This window comes from Oncorhynchus mykiss, chromosome 13 (assembly GCF_013265735.2).
Source record: "Oncorhynchus mykiss isolate Arlee chromosome 13, USDA_OmykA_1.1, whole genome shotgun sequence".
In the NCBI taxonomy this organism is placed as follows: Eukaryota; Metazoa; Chordata; class Actinopteri; order Salmoniformes; family Salmonidae; genus Oncorhynchus; species Oncorhynchus mykiss.
The window spans coordinates 4,283,198-4,308,201 of NC_048577.1; the positions used below are offsets into that span (position 1 = coordinate 4,283,198).

The following is a 25,004-nucleotide window of genomic DNA, read 5'->3' on the forward strand; positions in this document are numbered from 1 at the left end:
ACTTGGCCGCCATCTTTAATTACCAGCTGGCAAGTGCAACCAGGTGCTAGCATTTCAGCTAATCAATAACCTCATTGATTGACATGCTCACACCACTCTTTTTTCATACTGTTTGGTCACGTTCCTCTACTCAGACATTGCTGACGGATAACAGATCTTACAATGCCTGGATAGGTATTTTACATACGCTATACAAAAGTATGTGGACACCCAAATTAGTGGATTTGGCTATTTCAGCCACACCAGTTGCTGACCGGTGTATACAATTGAGCACACAGCCATGCAATCTCCATAGTGAAACATTGGCAGTAGAATGGCCTTTACCGAAGAGCTCAGTGACTTTCCACACAGGATGCCTCTTTTGCAACAAGTCAGTTCATCAAATTTCTGCTCTGCTAGAGCTGCATGTGCTGTTATTGTGAAGTGGAAACGTCTAGGAGCAACAGCGACTCAGCCACGAAGTGGTAGGCCACACAAGCTCACAGAACGAGACCCCTGAGTGTTGAAGTGCGTGAAAATCGTCTGTCCTTGGTTGCAACGCTAACGAGTTCCAAGCTGCCCCTGGAAGCATCGTCAGCACAATAACTGTTCGTCGGGAGCTTCATGAAATGAGTACACGATGCCAAGCGTCGGCTGGAGAGGTGTAAAGCTCTCCGCCATTGGACTCTCTCAGGTCAAACCTGGGTTTGCCGGATGCCAGGAGAACGCTACCTGCCTGAATGCAGAGTGACAACTGTAAAGTTTGGTGGAAGAGGAATAATAGTCTGGGGCTGTTTTTCATGGTTTGAGCTATGCCCCTTCGTTGCAGTGAAGGGAATTCTTAACACTACAGAATACAATGAGTATCAGCTAACCACGTTACAGCAATCTGGTACCCGAGCACAGTCGATGACATAGCCCGCAACCATTGGTTGATGCATGCAACATCTGGGCAGAGGAACACGACCTATATGTGTAAAAAGGATTGGAGAAATGTAAGCCATTTTGATTATTGACAATCCATTTAAAATGGCTTAAAATGTAGGCCTATAATAGTGTGTAATGTAAATGTTGATTATCTATATCAAGGGTGTCAAAACTCAAATCCTGGAGGGCAGTAAAGTACAAGGGAGGAGTGAAAAGCAGCAGACACTCGGCCCTCCAGGAATTTAGTTCGGCACCCTGCTTTATATTCTAGGGCAGACGTATTCAACTCTGACCCTACGAGGAGCCTGCTGGTTTTCTGTTCTGCCTAATAGTGAATTGCGCCCACATGGTGTCCCATGTCTAACTCAATCCCTGATTAGAGGGGAACCACCCACATGGTGTCCCAGGTCTAACTCAGTCCCTGATTAGAGGGGAACCACCCACGGGGTGTCCCAGGTTCAACTCAGTCCCTGATTAGAGGGTAACCACCCACATGGTGTCCCAGGTCTAACTCAGTCCCTGATTAGAGGGGAACCACCCACATGGTATCCCAGGTCTAATTCAGTCCCTGATTAGAGGGGAACCACCCACATGGTGTCCCAGGTCTAACTCAGTCCCTGATTAGAGGGGAACCACCCACATGGTGTCCCACGGCTAACCCAGTCCCTGATTAGAGGGGAACCACCCACATGGTGTCCAGGGCTAATTCAGTCCCTGATTAGAGGGGAACCACCCACACGGTGTCCCAGGGCTAACAGAGTCCCTGATTAGAGGGGAACCACCCACATGGTGTCCCAGGTCTAATTCAGTCCCTGATTAGAGGGGAACCACCCACATGGTGTCCCAGGGCTAACAGAGTCCCTGATTAGAGGGGAACCACCCACATGGTGTCCCAGGTCTAACTCAATCCCTGATTAGAGGGGAACCACCCACATGGTGTCCCAGGTCTAACTCAGTCCCTGATTAGAGGGGAACCACCCACGGGGTGTCCCAGGTCTAACTCAGTCCCTGATTAGAGGGGAACCACCCACATGGTATCCCAGGTCTAATTTAGTCCCTGATTAGAGGGGAACCACCCACATGGTGTCCCAGGTCTAACTCAGTCCCTGATTAGAGGGTAACCACCCACATGGTGTCCCAGGGCTAACTCAGTCCCTGATTAGAGGGGAACCACCCACATGGTGTCCCAGGGCTAATTCAGTCCCTGATTAGAGGGGAACCACCCACATGGTGTCCCAGGGCTAATTCAGTCCCTGATTAGAGGGGAACCACCCACATGGTGTCCCAGGTCTAACTCGGTCCCTGATTAGAGGGGAACCACCCACATGGTGTCCCAGGTCCAACTCAGTCCCTGATTAGAGGGGAACCACCCACAGGGTGTCCCAGGTCTAACTCAGTCCCTGATTAGAGGGGAACCACCCACATGGTGTCCCAGGTCCAACTCAGTCCCTGATTAGAGGGGAACCACCCACATGGTGTCCAGGTCTAACTCAGTCCCTGATTAGAGGGGAACCACCCACATGGTGTCCCAGGTCTAACTCAGTCCCTGATTAGAGGGGAACCACCCACATGGTGTCCAGGTCTAACTCAGTCCCTGATTAGAGGGGAACCACCCACGGGGTGTCCCAGGTTCAACTCAGTCCATGATTAGAGGGTAACCACCCACATGGTGTCCCAGGTCTAACTCAGTCCCTGATTAGAGGGGAACCACCCACATGGTATCCCAGGTCTAATTCAGTCCCTGATTAGAGGGGAACCACCCACATGGTGTCCCAGGTCTAACTCAGTCCCTGATTAGAGGGGAACCACCCACATGGTGTCCCAGGGCTAACTCAGTCCCTGATTAGAGGGGAACCACCCACAGGGTGTCCCAGGGCTAATTCAGTCCCTGATTAGAGGGGAACCACCCACATGGTGTCCCAGGTCTAACTCAGTCCCTGATTAGAGGGGAACCACCCACATGGTGTCCCAGGTCTAACTCAGTCCCTGATTAGAGGGGAACCACCCACAGGGTGTCCCAGGTCTAACTCAGTCCCTGATTAGAGGGGAACCACCCACAGGGTGTCCCAGGTCTAACTCAGTCCCTGATTAGAGGGGAACCACCCACATGGTGTCCCAGGGCTAATTCAGTCCCTGATTAGAGGGGAACCACCCACAGGGTGTCCCAGGTCTAACTCAGTCCCTGATTAGAGGGGAACCACCCACATGGTGTCCCAGGGCTAATTCAGTCCCTGATTAGAGGGGAACCACCCACATGGTGTCCCAGGTCTAACTCAGTCCCTGATTAGAGGGGAACCACCCACAGGGTGTCCCAGGTCTAACTCAGTCCCTGATTAGAGGGGAACCACCCACAGGGTGTCCCAGGTCTAACTCAGTCCCTGATTAGAGGGGAACCACCCACAGGGTGTCCCAGGTCTAACTCAGTCCCTGATTAGAGGGGAACCACCCACAGGGTGTCCCAGGTCTAACTCAGTCCCTGATTAGAGGGGAACCACCCACATGGTGTCCCAGGGCTAATTCAGTCCCTGATTAGAGGGGAACCACCCACATGGTGTCCCAGGTCTAACTCAGTCCCTGATTAGAGGGGAACCACCCACAGGGTGTCCCAGGTCTAACTCAGTCCCTGATTAGAGGGGAACCACCCACAGGGTGTCCCAGGTCTAACTCAGTCCCTGATTAGAGGGGAACGACCCACAGGGTGTCCCAGGTCTAACTCAGTCCCTGATTAGAGGGGAACCACCCACAGGGTGTCCCAGGTCTAACTCAGTCCCTGATTAGAGGGGAACCACCCACATGGTGTCCCAGGTCTAACTCAGTCCCTGATTAGAGGGGAACCACCCACAGGGTGTCCCAGGTCTAACTCAGTCCCTGATTAGAGGGGAACCACCCACATGGTGTCCCAGGTCTAACTCAGTCCCTGATTAGAGGGGAACAACCCACATGGTGTCCCAGGTCTAACTCAGTCCCTGATTAGAGGGGAACCACCCACAGGGTGTCCCAGGTCTAACTCAGTCCCTGATTAGAGGGGAACCACCCACATGGTGTCCCAGGTCTAACTCAGTCCCTGATTAGAGGGGAACCACCCACAGGGTGTCCCAGGTCTAACTCAGTCCCTGATTAGAGGGGAACCACCCACAGGGTGTCCCAGGTCTAACTCAGTCCCTGATTAGAGGGGAACCACCCACAGGGTGTCCCAGGGCTAACTCAGTCCCTGATTAGAAGGGAACCACCCACAGGGTGTCCCAGGTCTAACTCAGTCCCTGATTAGAGGGGAACCACCCACAGGGTGTCCCAGGTCTAACTCAGTCCCTGATTAGAGGGGAACCACCCACAGGGTGTCCCAGGTCTAACTCAGTCCCTGATTAGAGGGGAACCACCCACAGGGTGTCCCAGGTCTAATTCAGTCCCTGATTAGAGGGGAACCACCCACATGGTGTCCCAGGTCTAACTCAGTCCCTGATTAGAGGGGAACCACCCACATGGTGTCCCAGGGCTAACTCAGTCCCTGATTAGAGGGGAACCACCCACAGGGTGTCCCAGGGCTAATTCAGTCCCTGATTAGAGGGGAACCACCCACATGGTGTCCCAGGTCTAACTCAGTCCCTGATTAGAGGGGAACCACCCACATGGTGTCCCAGGTCTAACTCAGTCCCTGATTAGAGGGGAACCACCCACAGGGTGTCCCAGGTCTAACTCAGTCCCTGATTAGAGGGGAACCACCCACAGGGTGTCCCAGGTCTAACTCAGTCCCTGATTAGAGGGGAACCACCCACATGGTGTCCCAGGGCTAATTCAGTCCCTGATTAGAGGGGAACCACCCACAGGGTGTCCCAGGTCTAACTCAGTCCCTGATTAGAGGGGAACCACCCACATGGTGTCCCAGGGCTAATTCAGTCCCTGATTAGAGGGGAACCACCCACATGGTGTCCCAGGTCTAACTCAGTCCCTGATTAGAGGGGAACCACCCACAGGGTGTCCCAGGTCTAACTCAGTCCCTGATTAGAGGGGAACCACCCACAGGGTGTCCCAGGTCTAACTCAGTCCCTGATTAGAGGGGAACCACCCACAGGGTGTCCCAGGTCTAACTCAGTCCCTGATTAGAGGGGAACCACCCACAGGGTGTCCCAGGTCTAACTCAGTCCCTGATTAGAGGGGAACCACCCACATGGTGTCCCAGGGCTAATTCAGTCCCTGATTAGAGGGGAACCACCCACATGGTGTCCCAGGTCTAACTCAGTCCCTGATTAGAGGGGAACCACCCACAGGGTGTCCCAGGTCTAACTCAGTCCCTGATTAGAGGGGAACCACCCACAGGGTGTCCCAGGTCTAACTCAGTCCCTGATTAGAGGGGAACGACCCACAGGGTGTCCCAGGTCTAACTCAGTCCCTGATTAGAGGGGAACCACCCACAGGGTGTCCCAGGTCTAACTCAGTCCCTGATTAGAGGGGAACCACCCACATGGTGTCCCAGGTCTAACTCAGTCCCTGATTAGAGGGGAACCACCCACAGGGTGTCCCAGGTCTAACTCAGTCCCTGATTAGAGGGGAACCACCCACATGGTGTCCCAGGTCTAACTCAGTCCCTGATTAGAGGGGAACAACCCACATGGTGTCCCAGGTCTAACTCAGTCCCTGATTAGAGGGGAACCACCCACAGGGTGTCCCAGGTCTAACTCAGTCCCTGATTAGAGGGGAACCACCCACATGGTGTCCCAGGTCTAACTCAGTCCCTGATTAGAGGGGAACCACCCACAGGGTGTCCCAGGTCTAACTCAGTCCCTGATTAGAGGGGAACCACCCACAGGGTGTCCCAGGTCTAACTCAGTCCCTGATTAGAGGGGAACCACCCACAGGGTGTCCCAGGGCTAACTCAGTCCCTGATTAGAAGGGAACCACCCACAGGGTGTCCCAGGTCTAACTCAGTCCCTGATTAGAGGGGAACCACCCACAGGGTGTCCCAGGTCTAACTCAGTCCCTGATTAGAGGGGAACCACCCACAGGGTGTCCCAGGTCTAACTCAGTCCCTGATTAGAGGGGAACCACCCACAGGGTGTCCCAGGTCTAACTCAGTCCCTGATTAGAGGGGAACCACCCACAGGGTGTCCCAGGTCTAACTCAGTCCCTGATTAGAGGGGAACCACCCACAGGGTGTCCCAGGTCTAACTCAGTCCCTGATTAGAAGGGAACCACCCACAGGGTGTCCCAGGTCTAACTCAGTCCCTGATTAGAGGGGAACCACCCACAGGGTGTCCCAGGTCTAACTCAGTCCCTGATTAGAAGGGAACCACCCACAGGGTGTCCCAGGTCTAACTCAGTCCCTGATTAGAGGGGAACCACCCACGGGGTGTCCCAGGTCTAACTCAGTCCCTGATTAGAGGGGAACCACGGAAAGAATGCAGTGGAACTGACTTCCAGGTTCAGAGTGGAGTCTGAGGGTTCTACAGTAAAGTATCACATTCTCCCTATAAAATGGATGGGGCTCATTAAATACTTAATATTGCCATGAGACAGTCCACATTCATTAGAAATCTGAGAATGCACACAACTGTATATTAGGAAGAATCCATACAATATATATAAATTAGAAAGCTGACTTGTTCTCCAGCAATGTTTAATTTGCCTCTTTGGAGGGTATTTCTGTTTTAACGTTTTATTTATGGGGAAAAGGAAGAAAACAAAGAGATGAAAACAAAACCACGAACATTTTAGACCGTTTGACCAAACGGATGATGTAGGGGGGACTGAGTCTTTATCTCAGGGATGGGTATCTCCCATCTCCCTAACAGAAGATGTAGGGGGGGACTGAGTCTTTATCTCAGGGATGGGTATCTCCCATCTCCCTAACAGAAGATGTAGGGGGGGACTGAGTCTTTATCTCAGGGATGGGTATCTCCCATCTCCCAAACAGAAGATGTAGGGGGGACTGAGTCTTTATCTCAGGGATGGGTATCTCCCAAACAGAAGATGTAGGGGGGACTGAGTCTTTATCTCAGGGATGGGTATCTCCCTAACAGAAGATGTAAGGGGGACTGAGTCTTTATCTCAGGGATGGGTATCTCCCAAACAGAAGATGTAGGGGGGGACTGAGTCTTTATCTCAGGGATGGGTATCTCCCTAACAGAAGATGTAGGGGGGACTGAGTCTTCCTCTGGGGCCTGATTAGTGTCACACTTTTCCTCCAGATCGTTACTACACCCGCCTCAATCAATCAACCAATCCTGATCTTCAGGTTGGAATGCAATTATATAAACACAACATAACACAATTTCAAAGATTTTCCTGAGTTACAGTTCATAGAAGGAAATCAGTCAATTGAAATAAATTAATTAGGCCCTAATCTATGGATTTCACATGACTAGGCAATGGGTGAGGTATAGGCCCACACTTGGGAGCCAGGCCAAGCAAATCAGAATGAGTTTCGCCCCACAAAATGGCTTTATTACAGACAGAAATACTCCTCAGCACCACCCCTCCTCCACAGACGATCCTGCAGGTGAAGATGCCAGATGTGGAGGACCTGGGTTGGCATGGTTACACGTGGTCTGTGGTAGTGAAGTCAGATGTGGATGTCCTGGGCTGGCGTGGTTACACGTGGTCTGTGGTTGTGAGGCCGGTTAGACGTACTGCCAAATTCTATAAAATGATGTTGGATTACGGTAGAGAAATTAACATTACATTATCTGGCAACAGCTCTGGTGGACATTCCTGCAGTCAGCATGTCAATTGCACGCTCCATCAACTTGAGACATCTGTGGCGTTGTGTTGTGTGGAAAAAAAAAAAACAGCATATTTTTGAGCTGCCTTTTAAAATTGTCCCCAGCACAAGGTGCACCTGTGTAACAATCATGCTGTTTAATCAGCTTCTCGATATTCCTTAACTTGTCAGGTAGATTAGCAAATGAGAAAATGCTCACTAACAGCGATGTAAACAAATTTGTGCACAAAATTTGAAATAATGTTTGTGCGTATGGAAAATGTCTGGGATCTTTTATTTCAGCTGATGAAACATGGGACCAACACTCTACATGACGTGTCTGTAAGGTGACTGTCAGTGTCCCAAACGGCGCCCTATATAGCATACATCTGTAGACCAGAGCCCCAAGGGACCTTCATCAAAGGAGTCCACTGGGGAATATGGAGCCATTTGGGATTTCCTAGGAGGTTGCATGACGTGTCTCACAGTTCCCGATAAACACTTGTTAAACAGCGAAAACATTACACCCTAAACAACAGGGGCCATATTCAGTAAGGTGCCAGGACTCCCCTGGCTAGTCTACAGACTCCACCCTACAGAACCCCTGGCTAGTCTACAGACCCCACCCTACAGACCCCCTGGCTAGTCTACAGACCCCACCCTACAGACCCCCTGGCTAGTCTACAGACCCCACCCTACAGAACCCCTGGCTAGTCTACAGACCCCACCCTACAGACCCCCTGGCTAGTCTACAGACGCCACCCTACAGAACCCCTGGCTAGTCTACAGACGCCACCCTACAGAACCCCTGGCTAGTCTACAGACGCCACCCTACAGAACCCCTGGCTAGTCTACAGACTCCACCCTACAGAACCCCTGGCTAGTCTACAGACTCCACCCTACAGAACCCCTGGCTAGTCTACAGACCCCACCCTACAGACCCCCTGGCTAGTCTACAGACCCCACCCTACAGAACCCCTGGCTAGTCTACAGACCCCACCCTACAGACCCCCTGGCTAGTCTACAGACGCCACCCTACAGAACCCCTGGCTAGTCTACAGACCCTAGTCTACAGACCCCACCCTACAGAACCCCTGGCTAGTCTACAGACCCCACCCTACAGAACCCCTGGCTAGTCTACAGACCCCACCCTACAGAACCCCTGGCTAGTCTACAGACCCCACCCTACAGAACCCCTGGCTAGTCTATAGACCCCACCCTACAGAACCCCTGGCTAGTCTACAGACCCCACCCTACAGAACCCCTGGCTAGTCTACAGAACCCACCCTACAGAACCACTGGCTAGTCTACAGACCCCACCCTAAAGAACAGAGCCCCTGGCTAGTCTACAGCGGCTACAGACCCCGCCCTACAGAACAGAACCCCTGGCTAGTCTACAGACCCCACCCTACAGAACAGAACCCCTGGCTAGTCTACAGACCCACCATACAGAACAGAACCCCTGGCTAGTCTACAGACCCCACCCTACAGAACAGAACCCCTGGCTAGTTTACAGACCCCACCCTAAAGAACAGAACCCCTGGCTAGTCTACAGACCCCGCCCTACAGAACCGAACCCCTGGCTAGTCTACAGACCCCAGCCTACAGAACAGAACCCCTGGCTAGTCTACAGACCCCACCCTAAAGAACAGAACCCCTGGCTAGTCTACAGACCCCGCCCTACAGAACCGAACCCCTGGCTAGTCTACAGACCCCAGCCTACAGAACAGAACCCCTGGCTAGTCTACAGACCCCACCCTACAGAACAGAACCCCTGGCTAGTCTACAGCGGCTACAAACCCCGCCCTACAGAGACAATCTCCTGTCCCGATTGGCTAAAACCTGGATCACCCTCTCTTCCGCGCAGCTGCCGGTTTGGGTCAGACACTCAGACTGTTTGCTTTGATTGGTCGGTTGAATAAGGTAACCTTGGGTGAAAGGTTAGGATTCAGGAATTTATTGATCGGGACGTTGGGTCACAAGCGACGGGCTGGGGAAGATGGGAGTGACTGATAAAACTTCACAGAAGCTCAAAGTCCTTTCTGTCCTGCAGGAGGCTCTGTGTGTATAATACAACGTGTGTGTGTGTGTGTGTATATAATACAACTGTGTGTGTGTATATATAATACAACTGTGTGTGTGTGTGTGTGTGTGTGTGTGTGTGTGTGTGTGTGTGTATATATAATACAACTGTGTGTGTGTATATATAATACAACTGTGTGTGTGTGTGTGTGTGTATATAATACAACTGTGTGTGTGTATATATAATACAACTGTGTGTGTGTGTATATATAATACAACTGTGTGTGTGTGTGTGTGTGTGTGTGTGTGTGTGTGTGTGTATATATATATATATATATAATACAACTGTGTGTGTGTGTATATATATAATACAACTGTGTGTGTGTGTGTGTATATAATACAACTGTGTGTGTGTATATATAATACAACTGTGTGTGTGTGTGTGTGTGTGTGTGTGTGTGTGTGTGTGTGTATATATAATACAACTGTGTGTGTGTATATATAATACAACTGTGTGTGTGTGTGTGTGTGTATATAATACAACTGTGTGTGTGTATATATAATACAACTGTGTGTGTGTGTATATATAATACAACTGTGTGTGTGTGTGTGTGTGTGTGTGTGTGTGTGTGTGTATATATATATATATATATAATACAACTGTGTGTGTGTGTGTATATATAATACAACTGTGTGTGTGTGTATAATGCAACTGTGTGTGTACGTTTCTGAAACCCCCATAGCCACAGTAAGTACATAAGATCCTTCTAAATGTTTCTATGTGGGTTGTGAATACATAAAACAGAATGGTTACGAGCACACACCTTTCACTCTGCCTCAGAATGTGTTGAGATCAAAGGGATGTGTTTAGGCAACTGCTTAAACCATCAACGAGTTGCAACCCAGACAGAACAAGTAGGACATCAGAAATCCTCCAACCAGAATGGAGAACCTGGACATTTGACAGCCCTGTCAGTTGTTTCTGGACTGGGCCGGAGACATCAGGAACCAGAGAACGGAGGGGTGAAGGGAGGAGAGGCACGTCCATATTATCAGTCCAGTTTGGTTTCCTTCCAGGAGGGGGGGTGGGAGGGAGAGAGAGAAGAGGGGGATGGGAGGGAAGAGGGGGAGCTACGGACGGTTGGTAGGTCTTAGCTCCCGTAGTGCATAGTGTTGCTAGGCATTGCCATGGGAGACGACATGGAGATGGAAGGCCCGCCCATGGTGAACTGGCTGTTGTTGATTGGGTATTGAGGACTGTTGCCGGGCCCCGATTGTCCAGTTGTCACTCCTGAGGAAGAGAGAAAACAGGAAGTGAATTGCGGTCTTCAAAGAGCAGCTCGGGACAGTTTCCCAGACCCAGATAAAACCTAGTGCTGGACTAGGAAGCACGATATATCTAAAATAAATCAAACATTAAAACAACTAAAATGTCAGACCATACACTAACTGAACTGTGGACAAGACTACAATATTAGCAACAGTAAACAGCTGTAGCTCTGTAACCATGGCGACACACTCACTCACCCTGGCCCACGCCTGTACTCATGATAGACCCAACTCTAGAAGATGTATGGTTCACTACCCCTGTGTTCACTGCCCACACACACACACGTGCAAGCGCGCACACACACACACACACACACAGAGAGGAGATAATTTACAAATTGGCAAATTTTATTTGGAACAAGAAAACACAGCAAAACTAGTATACAAAAGGTCAGTTACAGATACAGCCGGAGTCCAACACATAGATACACAACTGACATTACACACAGTCAGGGCTACAACATCCCAGTAACTTTCACAACCTTTCCACAAATCCTGGTAGGACAAATAACGGATTTCCAGGAATATTCTAACTGGAATTTCTGGAAAACTTGGGGAACATTTCCAGTATGTTGTAACCCGATACAGCAGAGTTATTCCACTGGAACGTCTAGACTACTGCTGGTTTTCTACCTGATTATTCATTACACACCCACCTGGTCTCCCAGGTGGAAATCAGTCCCTGGAACGTCTAGACTACTGCTGGTTTTCTACCTGATTATTCATTACACACCCACCTGGTCTCCCAGGTGGAAATCAGTCCCTGATTAGAAGGGATTCATTTTTAAAAAACAGTGAAACTGGCTTAGGAGATTCAGATTTGAATTTGAGGGCTATACAGAACAGTAAGGAGGGTTAGGGGTTGGTCAGTCACACACACACAGCGTACCAAGAGGGATGAGATTGTTGTGAGACACGGTGGAGCCTCCGCCACCGATGACCGTACTGAGGTCATACACGGCAGGCATCCCTCCTGATAGACAGAGAGACACATTAACAACAGAGAGACACATTAACAACAGAGAGACACATTAACAACAGAGAGACACATTAACAACAGAGAGACACATTAACAACAGAGAGACACATCTGTATTCACCTGTCTGCGTGTGTATAGATCTATATGTGTGTAGTACCTTATTAATGCCGTGTGTGTGCGTATAGATCTATATGTGTGTAGTACCTGATTAATGCCGTGTGTGTGTGTATAGATCTATATGTGTGTAGTACCTGATTAATGCCGTGTGTGTGCGTATAGATCTATATGTGTGTGTAGTACCTTATTAATGCCGTGTGTGTGTGTATAGATCTATATGTGTGTAGTACCTGATTAATGCCGTGTGTGTGCGTATAGATCTATATGTGTGTGTAGTACCTTATTAATGCCGTGTGTGTGCGTATAGATCTATATGTGTGTGTAGTACCTTATTAATGCCGTGTGTGTGTGTATAGATCTATATGTGTGTAGTACCTGATTAATGCCGTGTGTGTGCGTATAGATCTATATGTGTGTGTAGTACCTTATTAATGCCGTGTGTGTGTGTATAGATCTATATGTGTGTGGTACCTGATTAATGCCGTGTGTGTGTGTATAGATCTATATGTGTGTAGTACCTTATTAATGCCGTGTGTGTGTGTATAGATCTATATGTGTGTAGTACCTGATTAATGCCGTGTGTGTGTGTATAGATCTATATGTGTATGGTGTGTGTTGTACCTGATTAATGCCGTGTGTGTGTGTGTGCGTACCCTGGTTCATGTTGTAGACTCCTCCATTGCTCCACATGTTCTCTGAGGGGGAGGAGTAGTGAGAGCCTGGGGGCGGGGCTGACGTGCTGCCTGTGTACCTGCGGAACACACAATCAACCAATCAGAGGGAGGCAAGCTCAGGGACAGTAGGTCATATACAGAGGACTTTAACGTGTCTAGCAGGGAAAGAGGTTTGAGACCACGATAAAGAGGAGGATAGATAGCAGATAAATAACAGCTTTAGGAACAACACAAGGGACAGAAAGTGAAAGAGAAGGAAGGAGAGACGGTATAGTGTTGTTGACTTGGAGAGAGAGAGAGAGAGAGAGACGGTATAGTGTTGTTGACTTGGAGAGAGAGAGAGAGAGACGGTATAGTGTTGTTGACTTGGAGAGAGAGAGAGAGAGAGAGAGACGGTATAGTGTTGTTGACTTGGAGAGAGAGAGAGAGAGAGAGAGAGACGGTATAGTGTTGTTGACTTGGAGAGAGAGAGAGAGAGAGACGGTATAGTGTTGTTGACTTGGAGAGAGAGAGAGAGAGACAGAGACGGTATAGTGTTGTTGACTTGGAGAGAGAGAGAGAGAGAGAGACGGTATAGTGTTGTTGACTTGGAGAGAGAGAGAGAGAGAGAGAGAGAGACGGTATAGTGTTGTTGACTTGGAGAGAGAGAGAGAGAGAGAGACGGTATAGTGTTGTTGACTTGGAGAGAGAGAGAGAGAGAGAGAGACGGTATAGTGTTGACGACTTGGAGAGAGAGAGAGAGACGGTATAGTGTTGTTGACTTGGAGAGAGAGAGAGAGAGAGAGAGAGAGAGACGGTATAGTGTTGTTGACTTGGAGAGAGAGAGAGAGAGAGACGGTATAGTGTTGACGACTTGGAGAGAGAGAGAGAGAGACGGTATAGTGTTGACGACTTGGAGAGAGAGAGAGAGACGGTATAGTGTTGACGACTTGGAGAGAGAGAGAGAGAGAGAGAGAGACGGTATAGTGTTGACGACTTGGAGAGAGAGAGAGAGAGAGAGACGGTATAGTGTTGACGACTTGGAGAGAGAGAGAGAGAGAGAGAGACGGTATAGTGTTGACGACTTGGAGAGAGAGAGAGAGAGAGAGAGAGACGGTATAGTGTTGACGACTTGGAGAGAGAGAGAGAGAGAGAGAGACGGTATAGTGTTGACGACTTGGAGAGAGAGAGAGAGAGAGAGACGGTATAGTGTTGTTGACTTGGAGAGAGAGAGAGAGAGACAGAGACGGTATAGTGTTGACGACTTGGAGAGAGAGAGAGAGAGAGAGAGAGAGAGAGAGACGGTATAGTGTTGTTGACTTGGAGAGAGAGAGAGAGAGAGAGAGAGAGAGAGACGGTATAGTGTTGTTGACTTGGAGAGAGAGAGAGAGAGAGAGAGACGGTATAGTGTTGTTGACTTGGAGAGAGAGAGAGAGAGAGAGAGAGAGAGAGACGGTATAGTGTTGTTGACTTGGAGAGAGAGAGAGAGAGAGAGAGAGAGAGAGACGGTATAGTGTTGTTGACTTGGAGAGAGAGAGAGAGAGAGAGAGACGGTATAGTGTTGACGACTTGGAGAGAGAGAGAGAGAGAGAGAGACGGTATAGTGTTGACGACTTGGAGAGAGAGAGAGAGAGAGAGAGAGAGAGAGAGACGGTATAGTGTTGTTGACTTGGAGAGAGAGAGAGAGAGAGAGAGACGGTATAGTGTTGTTGACTTGGAGAGAGAGAGAGAGACGGTATAGTGTTGACGACTTGGAGAGAGAGAGAGAGAGAGAGAGAGAGAGAGAGAGAGACGGTATAGTGTTGTTGACTTGGAGAGAGAGAGAGAGAGAGAGAGACGGTATAGTGTTGTTGACTTGGAGAGAGAGAGAGAGACGGTATAGTGTTGACGACTTGGAGAGAGAGAGAGAGAGAGAGAGACGGTATAGTGTTGACGACTTGGAGAGAGAGAGCGAGAGACGGTATAGTGTTGACGACTTGGAGAGAGAGAGAGAGAGAGAGAGAGAGAGAGAGAGAGACGGTATAGTGTTGTTGACTTGGAGAGAGAGAGAGAGAGAGAGAGAGAGACGGTATAGTGTTGTTGACTTGGAGAGAGAGAGAGAGAGAGAGAGAGAGAGAGACGGTATAGTGTTGTTGACTTGGAGAGAGAGAGAGAGAGAGAGAGAGAGACGGTATAGTGTTGTTGACTTGGAGAGAGAGAGAGAGACGGTATAGTGTTGTTGACTTGGAGAGAGAGAGAGAGAGAGAGAGAGAGAGAGAGACGGTATAGTGTTGACGACTTGGAGAGAGAGAGCGAGAGACGGTATAGTGTTGACGACTTGGAGAGAGAGAGAGAGAGACGGTATAGTGTTGTTGACTTGGAGAGAGAGAGAGAGAGAGAGAGAGAGAGAGAGACGGTATAGTGTTGTTGACTTGGAGAGAGAGAGAGAGAGAGAGAGAGAGAGAGACGGTATAGTGTTGTTGACTTGGAGAGAGAGAGAGAGAGACGGTATAGTGTTGTTGACTTGGAGAGAGAGAGAGAGAGAGAGAGACGGTATAGTGTTGACGACTTGGAGAGAGAGAGAGAGAGCGAGAGACGGTATAGTGTTGACGACTTGGAGAGAGAGAGAGAGAGAGAGAGAGAGACGGTATAGTGTTGTTGACTTGGAGAGAGAGAGAGAGAGACGGTATAGTGTTGTTGACTTGGAGAGAGAGAGAGAGAGAGAGAGAGACGGTATTGTGTTGACGACTTGGAGAGAGAGAGAGAGAGCGAGAGACGGTATAGTGTTGACGACTTGGAGAGAGAGAGCGAGAGACGGTATAGTGTTGACGACTTGGAGAGAGAGAGAGAGAGACGGTATAGTGTTGTTGACTTGGAGAGAGAGAGAGAGAGAGACGGTATAGTGTTGTTGACTTGGAGAGAGAGAGAGAGACGGTATAGTGTTGTTGACTTGGAGAGAGAGAGAGAGAGAGAGAGAGAGACGGTATAGTGTTGTTGACTTGGAGAGAGAGAGAGAGAGAGAGAGAGACGGTATAGTGTTGTTGACTTGGAGAGAGAGAGAGAGAGAGAGAGAGAGAGAGACGGTATAGTGTTGTTGACTTGGAGAGAGAGAGAGAGACGGTATAGTGTTGTTGACTTGGAGAGAGAGAGAGAGACGGTATAGTGTTGTTGACTTGGAGAGAGAGAGAGAGAGAGAGAGAGAGAGACGGTATAGTGTTGTTGACTTGGAGAGAGAGAGAGAGAGAGAGAGAGAGACGGTATAGTGTTGTTGACTTGGAGAGAGAGAGAGAGACGGTATAGTGTTGTTGACTTAGAGAGAGAGAGAGAGAGAGAGAGAGAGACGGTATAGTGTTGTTGACTTGGAGAGAGAGAGAGAGACGGTATAGTGTTGTTGACTTGGAGAGAGAGAGAGAGAGACGGTATAGTGTTGTTGACTTGGAGAGAGAGAGAGAGAGACGGTATAGTGTTGTTGACTTGGAGAGAGAGAGAGAGACGGTATAGTGTTGTTGACTTGGAGAGAGAGAGAGAGACGGTATAGTGTTGTTGACTTGGAGAGAGAGAGAGAGACGGTATAGTGTTGTTGACTTGGAGAGAGAGAGAGAGACGGTATAGTGTTGTTGACTTGGAGAGAGAGAGAGAGAGAGAGAGAGAGAGACGGTATAGTGTTGTTGACTTGGAGAGAGAGAGAGAGAGAGAGAGAGAGACGGTATAGTGTTGTTGACTTGGAGAGAGAGAGAGAGAGAGAGAGAGAGACGGTATAGTGTTGTTGACTTGGAGAGAGAGAGAGAGACGGTATAGTGTTGTTGACTTGGAGAGAGAGAGAGAGAGAGAGAGAGAGAGAGAGAGAGACGATATAGTGTTGACGACTTGGAGAGAGAGAGAGAGAGAGAGACGGTATAGTGTTGACGACTTGGAGAGAGAGAGAGAGAGAGAGAGAGAGAGAGAGACGGTATAGTGTTGACGACTTGGAGAGAGAGAGAGAGAGAGAGAGACGGTATAGTGTTGACGACTTGGAGAGAGAGAGAGAGACGGTATAGTGTTGTTGACTTGGAGAGAGAGAGAGAGAGAGAGAGAGACGGTATAGTGTTGTTGACTTGGAGAGAGAGAGAAGGTAGAGAAGAGGGGTAGAGAAGAGGGGTAGAGAAGAGGGGTATAGAGTGCCTCTGACCTGAAGAAGGGGTTCTTGAGATCCAGCAGGTTGCTAGACTTGCTTCCTGTCTGGTCCACCTGGGCCACCATACTGATGTCATAGCTCTGTCTGGGAGCACAGGTCAGATGAATCCTTTAAGGGGGTACCTTGGCAGGTGTGTGTGTTCAGTGTGGTAGTGACCTGTTTAGGTGTGCAGGTGTGTGTGACCTGTTTAGGTGTGCAGTGTGGTAGTCACCTGTTTAGGTGTTCAGTGTGGTAGTCACCTGTTTAGGTGTTCAGTGTGGTAGTGACCTGTTTAGGTGTGCAGTGTGGTAGTCACCTGTTTAGGTGTTCAGTGTGGTAGTCACCTGTTTAGGTGTGCAGTGTGGTAGTGACCTGTTTAGGTGTGCGACCTGTTTAGGTGTGCGACCTGTTTAGGTGTGCAGGTGTGTGTGACCTGTTTAGGTGTGTGAGTGGTAAAGTTACCCGGGGGTGTGTGTGTGTGTCACACCCGGGGGTGTGTGTGTGTGTCTCACCTCTTGTTAGCGATGAGCGTTGCAGTGCCGGACAGGGTGTCTCCTGCCTTGGTGAAGAGAGGGGACTGGAGCAGACAGCGGACCTGGTACCAGTGGGTCAGAGGCTCCGTAGGAGAGGTGGAGAGCCACACTGTTACCCTGGACACACAGTTAGATGGACCCACACACACAGTTAGATAAACACACACACACACAGTTACAGTGGGGCAAAAAAGTATTTAGTCAGCCACCAATTGTGCAAGTTCTCCCACTTACAAAGATGAGGCCTGTAATTTTCATCATAGGTACACTTCAACTATGACAGACAAAATGAAAAAAAAAAATCCAGAAAATCACATTGTAGGATTTTTAATGAATTTATTTGCAAATTATGGTGGAAAATAAGTATTTGGTCAATAACAAAAGTTTAACTCAATACTTTGTTATATACCCTTTGTTGGCAATGACAGAGGTCAAACGTTTGCTGTAAGTCTTCGCAAGGTTTTCACACACTGTTGCTGGTATTTTGGCCCATTCCTCCATGCAGATCTCCTCTAGAGCAGTGATGTTTTGGGGCTGTTGCTGGGCAACACAGACTTTCAACTCCCTTCAAAGATTTTCTATGGGGTTTTCTATGGGGTTGACATCTGGAGACTGGCTAGGCCACTCCAGGACCTTGAAATGCTTCTTACGAAGCCACTCCTTCGTTGCCCGGGTGGTGTGTTTTGGATCATTGTCATGCTGAAAGACCCAGCCACGTTTCATCTTCAATGCCCTTGCTGATGGAAGGAGGTTTTCACTCAAAATCTCACGATACATGGCCCCATTCATTTTTTCCTTTACACGGATCAGTCGTCCTGGTCCCTTTGCAGAAAAACAGCCCCAAAGCATGATGTTTCCGCCCCCATGCTTCACAGTAGGTATGGTGTTCTTTGGATGCAACTCAGCATTCTTTGTCCTCCAAACACGACGAGTTGAGTTTTTACCAAAAAGTTATATTTTGGTTTCATCTGACCATATGACATTCTCCCAATCTTCTTCTGGATCATCCAAATGCTCTCTAGCAAACTTCAGACGGGCCTGGACATCTACTGGCTTAAGCAAGGGGACACGTCTGGCACTGCAGGATTTGAGTCCCTGGCGGCGTAGTGTGTTACTGATGGTAGGCTTTGTTACTTTGGTCCCAGCTCTCTGCAGGTCATTCACTAGGTCCCCCTGTGTGGTTCTGGGATTTTTGCTCACCGTTCTTGTGATCATTTTGACCCCCCGGGGTGAGATCTTGCGTGGAGCCCCAGATCGAGGGAGATTATAGGTGGTCTTGTATGTCTTCCATTTCCTAATAATTGCTCCCAGTTGATTTATTCAAACCAAGCTGCTTACCTATTGCAGATTCAGTCTTCCCAGTCTGGTGCAGGTCTACAATTTTGTTTCTGGTGTCCTTTGACAGCTCTTTGGTCTTGGCCATAGTGGAGTTTGGAGTGTGACTGTTTGAGGTTGTGGACAGGTGTCTTTTATACTGATAACAAGTTCAAACAGGTGCCATTAATACAGGTAACGAGTGGAGGACAGAGGAGCATCTTAAATAATAAGTTACAGGTCTGTGAGAGCCAGAAATCTTGATTGTTTGTAGATCTCACCCCGTTTTCCACCATAATTTGCAAATAAATTAGTTAAAAACCCTACAATGTGATTTTCTGGATTTTTTCCCCTCATTTTGTCTGTCATAGTTGAAGTGTACCTATGATGAAAATTACAGGCCTCATCTTTTTATGTGGGAGAACTTGCACAATTGGTGGCTGACTAAATACTTTTTTGCCCCACTGTAGATGGACCCACACACAGTCAGATGGACCCACACACACACACACAGATGGACACGGACACACACAGATGGACACACACAGATGGACACACACAGATGGACACACAGATGGACACACACAGATGGACACACACAGATGGACACACACAGAAAATATGAAGGAAAGCAGGTCAATCAAGACTGACAAGAGTTTACACAACACACACAGGGGACTCACGCTGAGCCGATGAAAGCCACGTCAAACCAGAAGGCCAGACCATGGACCAGACCTGACGTCATCATGTGGAACTTGAAGGGAATCTCCATCCTGAGAGAGAGAAGAGAGAGGGGAGAGGAGAGGGAGAGCGAGAAAGAGGAGAGCGAGAAAGAGGAGAGCGAGAAAGAGGAGAGCGAGAAAGAGGAGAGCGAGAAAGAGGAGAGCGAGAAAGAGGAGAGCGAGAAAGAGGAGAGCGAGAAAGGGGGGCGAGAAAGGGGGGCGAGAAAGGGGAGAGAGGGGGGCGAGAAAGAGGAGAGCGAGAAAGAGGAGAGAGGGGGGCGAGAAAGAGGAGAGCGAGAAAGAGGAGAGAGGTTTAAGTGGACTAAACTCTCAGCAGTAACCTCAGTCACCAGAACCCTCAGATTAAACACAACATCAGGCCCTGGATTCATAACCAGTCTCAGAGTGCTGATCTAGGATCAGCTCCCCTGTCCATTCATTATCATCTAAAAATAGGCTAAATTGATCCTGGATCAGCATTCCTACTCCAAGTCTCATTCTGAAGAAGAGAGCTCTCTAAATACTACAGGCCCCAGAAGGAGAGCTCTCTAAATACTACAGGCCCCAGAAGGAGAGCTCTCTAAATACTACAGGCCCCAGAAGGAGATCTCTCTAAATACTACAGGGCCCAGAAGGAGAGCTCTCTAAATACTACAGGCCCCAGAAGGAGATCTCTCTAAATACTACAGGCCCCAGAAGGAGATCTCTCTAAATACTACAGGCCCCAGAAGGAGAGCTCTCTAAATACTACAGGCCCCAGAAGGAGAGCTCTCTAAATACTACAGGCCCCAGAAGGAGATCTCTCTAAATACTACAGGGCCCAGAAGGAGAGCTCTCTAAATACTACAGGCCCCAGAAGGAGAGCTCTCTAAATACTACAGGCCCCAGAAGGAGAGCTCTCTAAATACTACAGGCCCCAGAAGGAGAGCTCTCTAAATACTACAGGCCCCAGAAGGAGAGCTCTCTAAATACTACAGGCCCCAGAAGGAGAGAGGAGGCGATGGACTCACCTGTGCAGATCCCCCTCCTTCGCGTCCAGGAAGTTGACGGTGTATTTGACAGACTTGGACATGAGGATACGGATATCAAAGGTGTCCTGAGAGAGAGAGAGAGAGAGACAGAGACAGACAGAGACAGAGAGACAGAGACAGAGAGAGACAGAGAGACAGAGAGAGACAGAGAGAGAGAGAGAGAGACAGACAGAGAGACAGACAGAGAGAGAGAGACAGAGAGAGAGACAGAGAGAGAGAGAGACAGAGAGAGAGACAGAGAGAGAGACAGAGAGAGAGACAGAGAGAGAGACAGAGAGAGAGAGAGACAGAGAGAGAGAGACAGAGAGAGAGAGACAGACAGACAGAGAGACAGAGAGAGAGACAGAGAGAGAGACAGATCATTACATTTATGTATTAGATTGATAGAGATATACAGTTGAAGTCGGAAGTTTACATACACTTAGGTTGGAGTCATTAAAACTAGTTTTTCGACCACTCCGCAAATGTATTGTTTAATAAACTATAGTTTTGTCAAGTCGATTAAGACATATACTTTGTGCATGACACAAGTCATTTTTCCAACAATTGTTTACAGACAGATTATTTCCCTTATAATTCACTGTATCACAATTCCAGTGGGTCAGAAGTTTACAAACACTAAGTTGACTGTGCCTTTAAACAGCTTGGAAAATTCCAGAAAATGATGTCATGGCTTTAGAAGCCTCTGATAGGCTAATTGACATAATTTGAGTCAATTGGAGGTGCACCTGTGGATGTATTTCAAGACCTACCTTCAAACTAAATTCCTCTTCGCTTGACATCATGGGAAAATCAAAAGAAATCAGCCAACACCACAGAAAACAATATGTAGACCTGCACATGTCTGGTTCATCCTTGGGCGCTATTTCCAAACACCTGAAGGTACCACGTTCATCTGTACAAACAATAGTACGCAAGTAATAGTACGCAAGTACGTTCTGTCTCCTAGAGATGAACGTACTTTGGTGCGAAAAGTGCAAATCAATCCCAGAACAACAGCAATGGACCTTGTGAAGATGCTGGAGGAAACAGGTACAAAAGTATCTATATCCACAGTAAAACGAGTCCTATATCACCATAACCTGAAAGGCCGCTCAGCAAGGAAGAAGCCACTGCTCCAAAACCACCATAGAAAAGCCAGACTACGGTTTGCAACTGCACATGGGGACAAAGATCGTACTTTTTGGAGAAATGTCCTCTGGTCTGATGAAACAAAAATAGAACTGTTTGGCCATAATGACCATCGTTATATTTGGAGTTAAAAGGGGGAGGCTTGCAAGCCGAAGAACACCATCCCAACCGTGAAGCACAGGGGTGGCAGCATCATGTTGTGGGGGTGCTTTGCTGCAGGAGAGACTGGTGCACTTCACAAAATAGATGACATCATGAGGATGGACAATTAGGTGGATATATTGAAGCAACATCTCAAGAAATCAGTCAGGAAGTCAAAACTTGGTCGTAAATGGCTCTTCCAAATGGACAATGACCCCAAGCATACTTCCAAGGTTGTGGCAAAATAGCTGAAGGACAACAAAGTCAAGGTATTGGAGTGGCCATCACAAAGCCCTGATTTCAATACTACAGAACATTTGTGGGCAGAGATGAAAAAGTGTGTGCGAGCAAGGAGGTCTACAAACCTGACTCAGTTACACCAGCTCTGTCAGGAAGAATGGGCCAAAACATTTGACCCAAGTTAAACCATTTAAAGGCAATGCTACCAAGTACCAATGCTACCAAGTACTAATGCTACCACGTACCAATGCTACCACGTACCAATGCTACCAAGTACCAATGCTACCAACTACCAATGCTACCAAGTACTAATGCTACCAAGTACTAATGCTACCACGTACTAATGCTACCACGTACTAATGCTACCACGTACCAATGCTACCAAGTACTAATGCTACCAAGTACTAATGCTACCAAGTACTAATGCTACCAAGTACTAATGCTACCAAGTACTAATGCTACCACGTACTAATGCTACCAAGTACTAATGCTACCAAGTACTAATGCTACCAAGTACTAATGCTACCAAGTACTAATGCTACCAAGTACTAATTGAGTGTATGTACACTTCTGACCCACTGGGAATGTGATGAAAGAAATAAAAGCTGAAATAAATACTTCTCTCTGCTATTATTCTGACATTTCACATTCTTAAAATAAAGTGGTGATCCTAACTGACCTAAGACAGGGAATTTTTACTAGGATTAAATGTCAGGTGTTGTGAAAAACTGAGATTACATGTATTTGGCTAAGGTGTATGTAAACTTCTGACTTCAACTGTATGTATATAGTTATTTTATTTTGATAGTTGTTCTGAGTGACTTGGCTTCAGCAACATTCACCTTGTTAATCATGCCATTAAAGCATACTGAATTAGAGAGAGAGAACTGAGGATGAGAACCTAATAGAATAGAGAGAGAGGAGGGGAGAGAAAACTGAGGATGAGAACCTAACAGAATAGAGAGAGGAGGGGAGAGAGAACTGAGGATGAGAACCTAATAGAATAGAGAGAGAGGAGGGGAGAGAGAACTGAGGATGAGAACCTAACAGAATAGAGAGAGGAGGGGAGAGAGAACTGAGGATGAGAACCTAATAGAATAGAGAGAGGAGGGGAGGATGAGAACCTACTAGAATAGAGAGAGGGGAGGATGAGAACCTACTAGAATAGAGAGAGAGGAGGGGAGAGAGAACTGAGGATGAGCACCTAATAGAATAGAGAGAGAGGAAGGGAGAGATAACCTAATAGAATAGAGAGAGGAGGGGAGAGAGAGGAGGGGAGGATGAGAACCTAATAGAATAGAGAGAGAGAGGAGGGGAGAGAGAGGAGGGGAGGATGAGAACCTAATAGAATAGAGAGAGAGGAGGGGAGAGAGAGGAGGGGAGGATGAGAACCTAATAGAATAGAGAGAGGAGGGGAGGATGAGAACCTACTAGAATAGAGAGAGAGGAGGGGAGAGAGAACTGAGGATGAGAACCTAATAGAATAGAGAGAGAGGAGAGAGAACTGAGGATGAGAACCTAATAGAATAGAGAGAGAGGAGGGGAGAGAGAACTGAGGATGAGAACCTAATAGAATAGAGAAACTGAGGATGAGAACCATATTGGGGGGGGGGGGGAAGAGTCTCACCACAATGGGTTGTCTGAAATACTCGTCTACTGCAGCTTCTCTCAGTGATGACAGATCAACACCATGGAACGATGGCTGATACCTGACAAACAGAGAGAGAGAGACCGTGGGAAGTGGCTTTAGTTAGTTGACGTAGTGACAATTAAACATTTGTGTATAGTTGTAACTAAGGTCTGGTGAATTCCCCCCCCCACCCCACACCCCCCCAACACTTTCCAGGTGAAAATGAAGTTTTAATAATATAGTAAATAAAGTGAAAGGAGATTCACCAGAAGTTGCATAAGTGAGAGTTAGACTGTAGCTTGTTAAATGAAGGTAGTAAGTAAAGTGAAAGGAGATTCACCAGAAGTTGGCCTTGGTGAACTGTTCCATGTATAACTGTTCGTCTGTGAAGGGAGCCAGGTGGACGTCACCTAGAGTGGGGAACATGTTACCTAGGAGAGGAGAGAGGGTTAGGGCTGTCGGCAACACCTCTATACACCTGTTTACTGTTGGTCTGTGAAGGGAGCCAGGTGGACGTCACCTAGAGTGGGAAACATGTTACCTAGGAGAGGAGAGAGGGTTAGGGCTGTCGGCAACACCTCTATACACCTGTTTACTGTTGGTCTGTGAAGGGAGCCAGGTGGACGTCACCTAGAGTGGGGAACATGTTACCTAGGAGAGGAGAGAGGGTTAGGGCTGTCGGCAACACCTCTATACACCTGTTTACTGTTGGTCTGTGAAGGGAGCCAGGTGGACGTCACCTAGAGTGGGGAACATGTTACCTAGGAGAGGAGAGAGGGTTAGGGCTGTCGGCAACACCTCTATACACCTGTTTACTGTTGGTCTGTGAAGGGAGCCAGGTGGACGTCACCTAGAGTGGGAAACATGTTACCTAGGAGAGGAGAGAGGGTTAGGGCTGTCGGCAACACCTCTATCCACCTGTTTACTGTTGGTCTGTGAAGGGAGCCAGGTGGACGTCACCTAGAGTGGGGAACATGTTACCTAGGAGAGGAGAGAGGGTTAGGGCTGTCGGCAACACCTCTATACACCTGTTTACTGTTGGTCTGTGAAGGGAGCCAGGTGGACGTCACCTAGAGTGGGGAACATGTTACCTAGGAGAGGAGAGAGGGTTAGGGCTGTCGGCAACACCTCTATCCACCTGTTTACTGTTGGTCTGTGAAGGGAGCCAGGTGGACGTCACCTAGAGTGGGGAACATGTTACCTAGGAGAGGAGAGAGGGTTGGGGCTGTCGGCAACACCTCTATCCACCTGTTTACTGTTGGTCTGTGAAGGGAGCCAGGTGGACGTCACCTAGAGTGGGGAACATGTTACCTAGGAGAGGAGAGAGGGTTGGGGCTGTTTACATTCCATTTCCTCATCCCGCTATTTCTTTACTTCCATATCTCCTGTTCTCCATCTTACCGTTGGGCTGTATCCCTCCTTCTCTCATC

At 48.3% G+C, this 25,004-nt stretch overlaps 1 protein-coding gene across 3 annotated transcripts in view; it reads right to left on the reverse strand.

The window, feature by feature from the left end:
• Window positions 1–10,257: 10,257 nt before the first annotated feature.
• LOC110485404 (histone-arginine methyltransferase CARM1) overlaps window positions 10,258–25,004 on the reverse strand; it is an 18,983-nt gene continuing 4,236 nt past the window's right edge. The window contains exons 7-16 of one of the 3 annotated variants that reach the window (XM_036939902.1): window positions 23,915–24,005; window positions 23,572–23,653; window positions 20,412–20,497; window positions 19,363–19,452; window positions 17,345–17,482; window positions 16,848–16,937; window positions 12,701–12,798; window positions 11,841–11,924; window positions 11,150–11,218; window positions 10,258–10,913 (exon numbers count right to left, since the gene is read on the reverse strand). In XM_036939902.1, the coding sequence (XP_036795797.1) occupies window positions 10,774–10,913; window positions 11,150–11,218; window positions 11,841–11,924; window positions 12,701–12,798; window positions 16,848–16,937; window positions 17,345–17,482; window positions 19,363–19,452; window positions 20,412–20,497; window positions 23,572–23,653; window positions 23,915–24,005 (968 nt within the window). In that variant the 3' untranslated portion in view covers window positions 10,258–10,773. Of the gene's footprint in view, window positions 10,914–11,149; window positions 11,219–11,278; window positions 11,608–11,688; window positions 11,925–12,700; window positions 12,799–16,847; window positions 16,938–17,344; window positions 17,483–19,362; window positions 19,453–20,411; window positions 20,498–23,571; window positions 23,654–23,914; window positions 24,006–25,004 lie in introns of those variants that run through there. The other 2 variants (XM_036939903.1, XR_005035411.1) reach the window with 2 other exon arrangements.